Source organism: Corylus avellana, chromosome ca7 (genome assembly GCF_901000735.1).
Source record: "Corylus avellana chromosome ca7, CavTom2PMs-1.0".
Classification (NCBI taxonomy): Eukaryota; Viridiplantae; Streptophyta; class Magnoliopsida; order Fagales; family Betulaceae; genus Corylus; species Corylus avellana.
Window position 1 is genome coordinate 8,538,654 of NC_081547.1, and position 9,356 is coordinate 8,548,009.

Genomic DNA, 9,356 nt, shown 5'->3' on the forward strand with positions numbered 1-9,356 from the left:
GTTTGGTTGGGGTGGCCAACCAGCCCCAAGTAGGTGAGACCAGAAAGAATTAATAATAAATGTTTTATTTTTGGGATATTATTTTTAGCTATTCCAATCATTGGGGAATACCTATTCAGTTAACTTTAGCTGTTAATGTGATTTTTGGTTTGAAAAAGTGTTCTAACGTAACAAAAATGTGAATAGTTTTAAGTGTTTTGTTTTGTTTATTAATGTTTTTATTTTAAAATAAGAAAACAAAAGTTAAAAGAAGAAAACTTTAACAATGAAACCAATATCTTCTAAATTTTTTAAGAGAACTCTAAGGTACAATTCTTTAATCTTAACCCTTCTTTTATTAAATGATTCTAATTTGATCATCTCAACATACAATGACCCATCTCGTCATGCTTGTAGGATGTAGGTTTCACCCTACACCAATTATTTATGGAATTTCAAGGTCATAGAGGCTTCGTAGTTGTAGTTATTTGTTTATTAATGTAATTCTTATAAATTGAGGGATGATGAGGGAAAATTACAAAGGATAATGTATTGTAGAAGCTCTGAGATTTTGCTAATTATGTTGACATGCAGTACGTGATGATCATTTTTACAGTTCTGCTACATATATTATGATAGTGTGGCTATAATAGTAGCATCTCAAGTCAGAAATTTAGGTAGGTATAAGCTGGATTTATATATATATATATATAGTCAGAGATTTTTTTTTTTTTTCCCCTTTTTTGTGGTTTTAGTTTCCACCATCGCCATGATGCTTGCCAATTGGGCGAAGACATTTTAGTTTAGAAAATTGATGCTTGCCATAGATCACTTGGGCAATGCTTAATTTATGATCGAACCCATGTGGCCAGTGTCATTCTTTATGGACAGTTAGCCATCATCAAAGAATGAACAATTCTTACCTAGAAAAAAAAAAAGAGAACAACAACAATCAATCAATCAAACTAAACAAATCAATTGAAGCCTTAAATTACGAAGGGAGATATATTTTTTGTTAACATGATGTATTGGTGTACTTAGGATGCAAAAGAAGAAGAAGAAAAAAAAGTAAGAAATTAAAACGAATAATTTCTGTAAATAAAAAGCTATCTCCAGCAAGATTGCTTATTATTAATATCCCATCGTACAGCACATTCTTGTTGAATTATTGCGAGATGTTTAAGATACAATTTCTTCTATTAATATTAATTTTTTTCTTAGAAAAAAAAAATCAAATTAAAATGAGAGTCAAAACATTGATCATTCTAACGCGTAAGTTGACTTCGCCATGCAATTTGCTAATTCATATCAACGACTTTCGTTAGGTCTTCCTTTTTTAGAACGCAATATAATTGACAGGTGATAGAGAGAGACGACTGGAATTATGTGATTATTTAGATTCTCCTTCCCTCCTCACAAATTCTTATATCGTCGTATAAATGTCATTGTCAAAGAAATAATTTAATTTTCACAACCATGAAATAGTAATATATATATAGCCTCACAAATCCCATAAACAATAAGAACTCAAACCCTCTTAAAACGCCTACCCTGTGCGATTATGACCCCAACCAGATCTAGCTAGCTAGTTGCTGACCATCAAAAGAGAATTGAGTAAAAAAACAAATCAAAGCACATACAATTTGGCATATTCAAATGATGATTACATATATGAAAATAAGAATGAGTATTATAATGAATGCAAGCAGCTCAAAAAGATTCATCATTTTTATTCCTTGTTTGGTGACAACACATAAATGATCAAAATTCTTAAGTAAAATGGAATAAGGTTTTATCCAAAATTTTTAAAATACCCATACTTAAAAAAAAAATTAAAAATTAAAATTTAAAAGAAAATTTTAAAGAATTATATATATATATATATATATATATATATAGCATCTCCTCCTTGTGGTTGATGTCACTGTTAAATTACGAGTTATTCCAAAAGCTTAAGGTAATAGGAAGATGTAAATTTAATCACTTAATCATGAGTTTAACACTCCTCTCACGTGTGGGCTCAAACTCCCTTTTAATAGGTGATGCCCAACACGTAGAATATTTAATTTAAATGGGAAAAATTGACGGATTCAAGATTCGATTCTATGACCTGTCTCTGATACCATGTAAGCTTAAGTTTTTGGGATAACTGGTAATTTAACATAGTGTCAAAGCTTTAATAATTAAACTTATAAGAAAAGTGGTAATTCAACAGTCACCACACTAACAACCATGCCAAGGTGGCCGGGCCACTAGATTAGAGCTTACTGTTGGCCACTTCTAGGCCTAGCCCATTGCGTCCCACCATTTGGCTTGGCCTACAAGTGATAACTATATTCAGCGGTCCTTTAACGTCTCCAGCCATCGTCCTCAGTTGTCCTCCACTATCTTCGATCACCATAAGTCGCTATCCCTATCTAGTCCATCTCTAGCCACCATCTATGGTCTGCCCCATCTCACTGTCGGCCATCGTTGGGGTGGGTGGCTATGATCTAAGCTAGCTGGTAGCTTGCAATAAGCTAGGTCGAGTAGTGGGTTGGATTGCAATTTAATAGTACTCATTTCAAATATAATTATAATTTCAAAAATTACATGCTTGTGAAAAATAATTAAAAGACAAAAACCACACTTCTTACACGATCAAGATCCTCTACAATTTTAAAGAAATTGTAAATTATCAAATTATGAAATTTAGACCATTTTTAAGCATCAAAACACTTAGAAAATACCACATATTAAAAATGCGGCATGTTATAATTAAAAATGGACAGAAATTTCCTCCAAACCAATCTAGAGGAAATATCTTCTAACCCATTTAAAATAGTGTCAGATGTCTATAAACATTTAAAGCATTAGTCTAAGTTAGTAATTAAAGTGCTATTAATAACCTTAAGAATTTAATGTGCATTTTAAATGTTTATAGACACTTGACACTATTTTAAATGGGTTGGAGAAAATTTCTGTTTGTTGAAAATTGTGTATATTTTCATTAAGTTGTTGCTCTATATATATGTTGTAAAAAAAATTTGAGAAAAAATTGTCTTTTAGTTTTTTGGAGAAGTGACACTACAAAAAAAGGGGTATTTTTTGACGTAGCAAACAGTAACTTATGTTTGCCACGTCAAAACATATTGACGTGTTGAAGAAGACACGTCAAAAGATATATTTTTGACGTGGCGCGCTGTAACACGTCAAAAGTTTTTGACGTGTGAAATTGACATGTCAAAAAATCCGCATGTCAAAAACTTTTGACGTGTCACAATGGCACGTCAAAAACTTTTGACGTGTGTAAAAGTGAATAAAAACCCTATTGGAAAGAAAATTTGGTATGGATGCCTCAATAACATGCCATATTTTTAATATGTAGTGTTTTCAGAGCGTTTCAATACTTACAAACAACATAAATTAATTCTATAATTCGAGAATCTACATGTTTTTTTTTTAAAAAAAATAATTGTAGGAGATCCTAATCCCTTCTAACATTACTTGTCTTATAGGTTCAGCTCCTACAATCCTTCTTCCAGCATAGATGTAGCAGAAATTTATACTAATTTCCATCATTATTAATTTAATGAATTCCACAGTAGTAATTGTTCTTAAGTTAATAGTATTCTGATATCTTTATTGATTTGACGTAATTAGGCAGCATCGTTATAATTTATAAGGTGGCTTATCCACAATGTAATTGATTCTGTGAATTAAAGTCATAGAAATTTGAGGGTAATTGGCCCTAAAGGCCGGATGGTTTAGTTTGCTCTTCTGTAATAAATAATTCCTCCATGCATGGAGCTGTCCGAAATGATCGAAGAGTTAATTGGTGGCATCGAATTAATGTTAGAATCAAATAATTAAATTTAGCCCTTTATTTTTTTTATTTTTTTTTTATCAATTTAAGTTTTTAAATAAATAATAATTTAACATAACACTCCCTAGGAATATTTGATGGAATGGATGCACTTCTCCTTGGCCATTTTTGATTGGTTGAAAGTATATCATCCTTCTGTGCTATATATGGGGCGTGGAAAGTGACATCTGCTAATTATCAATCTCGAAATTCAGGCAATTAAAGTCTTAAATACTCTATGTAAAATATTCTTATATATATATATATATATATAAATTTCGCTTTGCTGTTTTTTGACCAAGCAGCATTTCATGACTGATTATGAGTATGCAGTAATGGAATTTCACTTGTTCTTGAAGAAACCCAAACCGGTTTCACACGTACTCCAGTTGGTGTGTACGTACGGGTCTTCTTGTTCATACTAAAAGCCCACTAAGCCTACAAGTATGACTTCAGAGTATGGCCAATCTAGCCGATATGCGCGGCTTACCTTTCATCTCTTCGTTGACTTCAAGTTGCAAACAAAAAAATCAAACTTTGTAGGCACGATCTCCAAGTACAAAACATGATTGGAACATATGAATTATACAGATTAATGAGCTGTCAGTTGGCGTGATAATCCTTCTCGCAACGAAGACTATTGACTTTCTCAACCAAAAAAAAAAAAAAAAAAAAAGCAGGTCAATTGACTGCGTTGCTAAAAGGATTCTCTAGTTTACAGGAAGCTTCAGTTGTTTTGCAGTATAAAGCATACCATGGCGGAAAACATGTTCCAATAAGGAAGAGGAACCTAGGTAGATGGCGATGGGGTTCAAACATTTCAATTTCTTTGCATTAATGCTCGTGGGTTTGGGTCTTATAGTTGCTGTTCATGCCCAGGATCAATCAGGTATATATCATCATCATCATCATCATCATCTTATTAATCTTTCAATATATAACTTTTGTTTTGATAATTATTCTTTGTTATCTGTCATCCCAGGCTTCATAAGCATAGCTTGTGGGGTACCAGCGAACTCTAGCTTTACGGATGACACAACAGGCATTAATTACATTTCAGACGCCACCTTCATTGACTCAGGTGTGAGTAAGAGCGTATCCACTGACATCAAAGCTACAGACCAACAACAGGTGTGGAATGTCAGAAGCTTTCCTCAAGGAAACCGCAACTGTTACACCATAAACGTCACAGGTGGCACTAAATACTTGATCCGAGCAACCTTTATGCATGGAAATTATGATGGAAAAGGTAATTTGCCACAATTCGATCTCTATCTTGGACCAAATAAGTGGGATACGGTCAAAGTGTTAAATTCATCGATTAGCGTCATCAAAGAGCTCATAGATGTTCCGTCTTGGAACTATATACATGTCTGTCTAGTAAACACCGGCCTTGGGACACCATTTATATCGGCAATAGAGTTAAGGCCATTGAAAAATACTACCTATATCACAAAAGCTGGATCATTGGCACTCTTTTTGAGGGTGGATGTTGGATCAAAAACCAGTCCAGCATACAGGTGAGTCAATATTTTAATTTATATATATATCAACTTATCGGATCATGTGCTGATTATATATAAATACATACATGTTTATTTAGGTACCCATACGACGTTTATGATCGGCTTTGGATGCCCCTTGACTCCAGTTTATTGAACTGGACAGATATACGTACCTCGCTTACCGTTGACTCAAAAATTCACAATGATTATCATCCACCATCTATTGTAATGAGTACTGCCGCCACACCTATAGATGATGGTCCCATGGAGTTCAACTGGAATTCGGAGGATGCTGCCACTGCCGAATATTATATCTACATACACTTTGCTGAAATCGTGAAGCTCCAAGGCAACCAGTCCAGATCATTCAACATTACCCTCAACGGGAAGTACTGGTATGGGCCTCTTGTTCCTGATTACTTGTCTACAATCTCACTGTATAGCCCAAGTGCCCTAGCTGGACAAGCAAAATATGATTTTTCAATTTTCAAAACTGAAAATTCAACACTTCCACCCATCATGAATGCGGTTGAGATATACTCAGTGAAATATCTCTTGCAATCAGAAACAGACCAAGGAGATGGTACGTTTGTTCCACACATTACCTATATATATATATATGCTTTTCACTATATGTACTAGCTCCCATATATATATTTGAATGAGTGGATCGATGCATGTGAAATTTTAGTTGATGCCATTGCAAAAATCAAGTCAACGTATGGAATAAAGAGAATTTGGCAAGGAGATCCGTGTGCCCCTAAAGGATACTCGTGGGAAGGTCTAAATTGTAGCTATGATGGTGATACTCCTCCTAGAATCACATCCTTGTAAGTCTATATATGACTTCGTATAAGCTTAATGACTTTCCAACTTATTTTGAGTACTCTTAATTTAAGTTATTGTACAACCTCATAACCTCAGGAACTTGTCCTCAAGTGGATTGGTCGGAAATATATCTGCCGATATATCAAATCTCGTAATGTTACAATATTTGTAAGTATCAACAATTTACATGATCGATGATGCTTGCCAAATACAGATTTTCTACCCATACCAATATTAAATATAATGATTCGCTCATTTCAGGGATCTTTCTAATAATAGCTTAACCGGATCGGTACCTGATTTCTTATCTCAATTACAAAACTTGAGGGTCTTGTAAGTTACTTTTATTTCGAAACTGATGCTACAAATTTCTTGGTTAAAAAAGTGGGAAAGAAATTTCATTCTACCTTTGCTGCAGAAACTTAGAACGAAACCAGCTCTCCGGTTCAATTCCAATTCAACTTAATGAAAGATCAAAGAATGGTTCATTATCATTAAGGTATGAATTTTGTTTAAGACCATAAACCCCTCACTATTATATATTTTCTTACCTCCAAATTTCATAAAATGAAAAATTTATCAATTATTTGCAAAAAACCTAAAAAATTATTTGACTTTTAATTGCATGAATTTTTTTTTTTTTTAACGCTCTGTTCAACATTATCATTTCTAGTGTGGGTGACAATCCAAATCTCTGTGGATCTGATTCGTGCAACAAGAAAAAAAGCAATGTTGTTGTTCCAATAGTAGCATCACTTGGTGGATTGTTAATCCTTGCATTTATTGTTGCTGCTATCTTTTTGGGAATAAGAATAAAAAGGAGAGAACAACATGGTAAGAATAAAGGTGAAAATTTTAATTATAAGATTCATGTTGACATTAACAAAGAAACAAATCTCCTTAGATTGAGCTTATCTTGCTCATAATGATCTTTGCAGTTATCATGGTAGATAATGAATCCAACTTTCAAAATCCATCATTGGAGTCCATACAACGGCAATTTACATATTCTGAGCTTTTAAAAATGACAAACAACTTTGAAAGGATTCTTGGTAAAGGTGGGTTTGGAACAGTTTACCGTGGGAACATAGATGACACTCAAGTAGCAGTAAAGATGCTCTCTCCATCATCAGTTCAAGGGTTTCAACAATTTCAATCAGAGGCACGTAACTTTTAACTCAGAAAAGTTCATATATATATATATATATAGTCTAACATGCATTTATATTTAAATTATGGTGATTATTTGTAATTGCAGGTTAAACTTCTTATGAGGGTTCATCATAGAAACTTAACTACTCTTGTTGGGTATTGCTATGAAGGAACTAACATGGGGCTCATTTATGAGTACATGGCCAACGGAGACTTAGAAGAACATCTTTCAGGTTTGTGTGTACTTGAAATATAAAGCAAAAAGTACTTCAAATTTCAGCTTATTAGATATTATCCGCCTTAGAGACGAAAAATAATTTCCTACATTGATCAGTAGTACATGACCAACTTTAATTCGATTTGAATAACAAAACAAATCAAGGCTTAGGCGGCATTCTATTAATGGATACAGGTGAAAGGGCAAACATCTTGAATTGGGAAGATAGACTCCGAATAGCGACGGATGCAGCACAAGGTTAGCGCAATGAGTGGATTTACATAATTCTTTCTTTATAATTTTCTTAAAACCTCTTCTACAAATGACGTGGCTATGAATTTGTAGGATTGGAATATTTGCACCATGGTTGCAAGCCACCTATAGTTCACAGAGATGTGAAGTGTACAAATATCTTGTTAAATGAAAATTTTCATGCCAAATTAGCTGATTTTGGGCTATCCAAAATTTTTCCCACTGATGGCGGCACTCATGTGTCAACTGTTGTTGCTGGCACCCCTGGGTATCTAGATCCTGAGTGAGTATTTATGTTATTCTTTCGTTTACTACAATCATCTTCAACTTTCATTTTCCTTGATAATAAAGACAAAATGTATTGGATATATGAAATCTTAAGATATTTGAAATCAAAGGAGTTACAAACTTTGTCACTAACAACTTTGTCACGTAAATGAAAAATAACATGCTTTGACATGCAGGTACTACATATCAAATTGGTTAACTGAGAAAAGTGATGTTTATAGCTTTGGAGTCGTTCTTTTGGAGATAATCACAAGTCGGCCTGCAATTGAAAGATCCCAAGAAAGGACTCATGTAAGTCAATGGGTAAGTTCCATGCTTGCTCAAGGGGATATAAAAAATATTGTTGATCCAAGGTTGCGTGGAAATTTCAACATCAACTCTGCTTGGAAAGCTTGTGAAATAGCTATGGCGTGTGTATCTCCTACTTCTACTAAAAGGCCAACAATGAGTCAAGCAGTGGCCGAACTAAAGGAGTGTTTGGAAACTGAATTAGCTAGGACAAAGAAGGGCCTTGAGGGTGATTCAACAAATTCAATTGAAATGCTCAACATGAATCTGACTACTGAACTCCGTCCTTTAGCACGGTAAAACGTTGTCCAAAATTGAAATTGGCATGTCGAATCTTAGACATTTTTTTCCTTTGTATATCTTTCTTTCAATGCATATTGTATTTCATTGAATCATCCATGATGGTTCTAATGGACTATTTGTTTGTAATATGTACTAAATTTATTAAGGCTGTTGATCCCTATTTTAGAAAAAAAAAAAATTCTAAATTTCATTTTTCTCTCAAAAACTAACAACCCATGCATGTTCAGACCCCAAAAACGTATCATAAAAATAATGCACAAAAAAGATAATACAAAACAAAAAATACCCACTGCAATTCAAAATCATTATGCCAATAAATATTTGTTTACAAATACAAAACCTTCAAGAAGGAGAAATATCTTCAAGGTAGCCAAACCTAACATTTACTCCAACTATAGAACAAATAAGTACAAATATTAGGAACACTTACACCCATGTAATCTTATGACACAGTTTGAAGGATGAACTGGTCCTCATGTAGTCTCAACTCCAACTAGTCCCATATTGACCGATCTTCGAAGAGTAGAATCCTTACCGATCCCACCCATAGACTTTAATTGTGGTTGTGAAGTCCGAACACGTTAATTCATTGTACAATCATAACACGTTGATCCATTGTCTTGAATCTTCTTCCAAGAGTTTTCACTCTTACAAATGCATTTTCTTCACTTAAGAAACGTGCCTACCAATACTCCTAATA

At 33.7% G+C, this 9,356-nt stretch overlaps 1 protein-coding gene across 1 annotated transcript; it reads left to right on the forward strand.

Annotated features, from left to right (window-relative positions):
• Window positions 1–4,594: 4,594 nt before the first annotated feature.
• Window positions 4,595–8,689, forward strand: LOC132187645 (LRR receptor-like serine/threonine-protein kinase IOS1). The gene is made up of 13 exons (XM_059602034.1): window positions 4,595–4,712; window positions 4,806–5,343; window positions 5,427–5,911; window positions 6,020–6,158; window positions 6,253–6,324; window positions 6,418–6,489; window positions 6,575–6,655; window positions 6,830–6,990; window positions 7,095–7,318; window positions 7,415–7,541; window positions 7,721–7,783; window positions 7,871–8,060; window positions 8,242–8,689. The coding sequence occupies exons 1-13, from the start codon at window positions 4,622–4,624 to the stop codon at window positions 8,651–8,653; spliced, it is 2,655 nt and encodes an 884-aa protein (XP_059458017.1). The 5' UTR covers window positions 4,595–4,621; the 3' UTR covers window positions 8,654–8,689.
• The last annotated feature ends 667 nt before the right edge of the window (window positions 8,690–9,356 follow it).

Bases quoted from the DNA above. Each gene is read 5' to 3' on its own strand.
- LOC132187645 (XM_059602034.1), top strand. From the start codon at position 4,622: ATGGCGATGGGGTTCAAACATTTCAATTTCTTTGCATTAATGCTCGTG. The intron at 6,991-7,094 runs GTAAGAATAAAG...TGATCTTTGCAG, and splicing joins AAAAAGGAGAGAACAACATG to TTATCATGGTAGATAATGAA. The intron at 7,542-7,720 runs GTTTGTGTGTAC...TAATGGATACAG, and splicing joins CTTAGAAGAACATCTTTCAG to GTGAAAGGGCAAACATCTTG.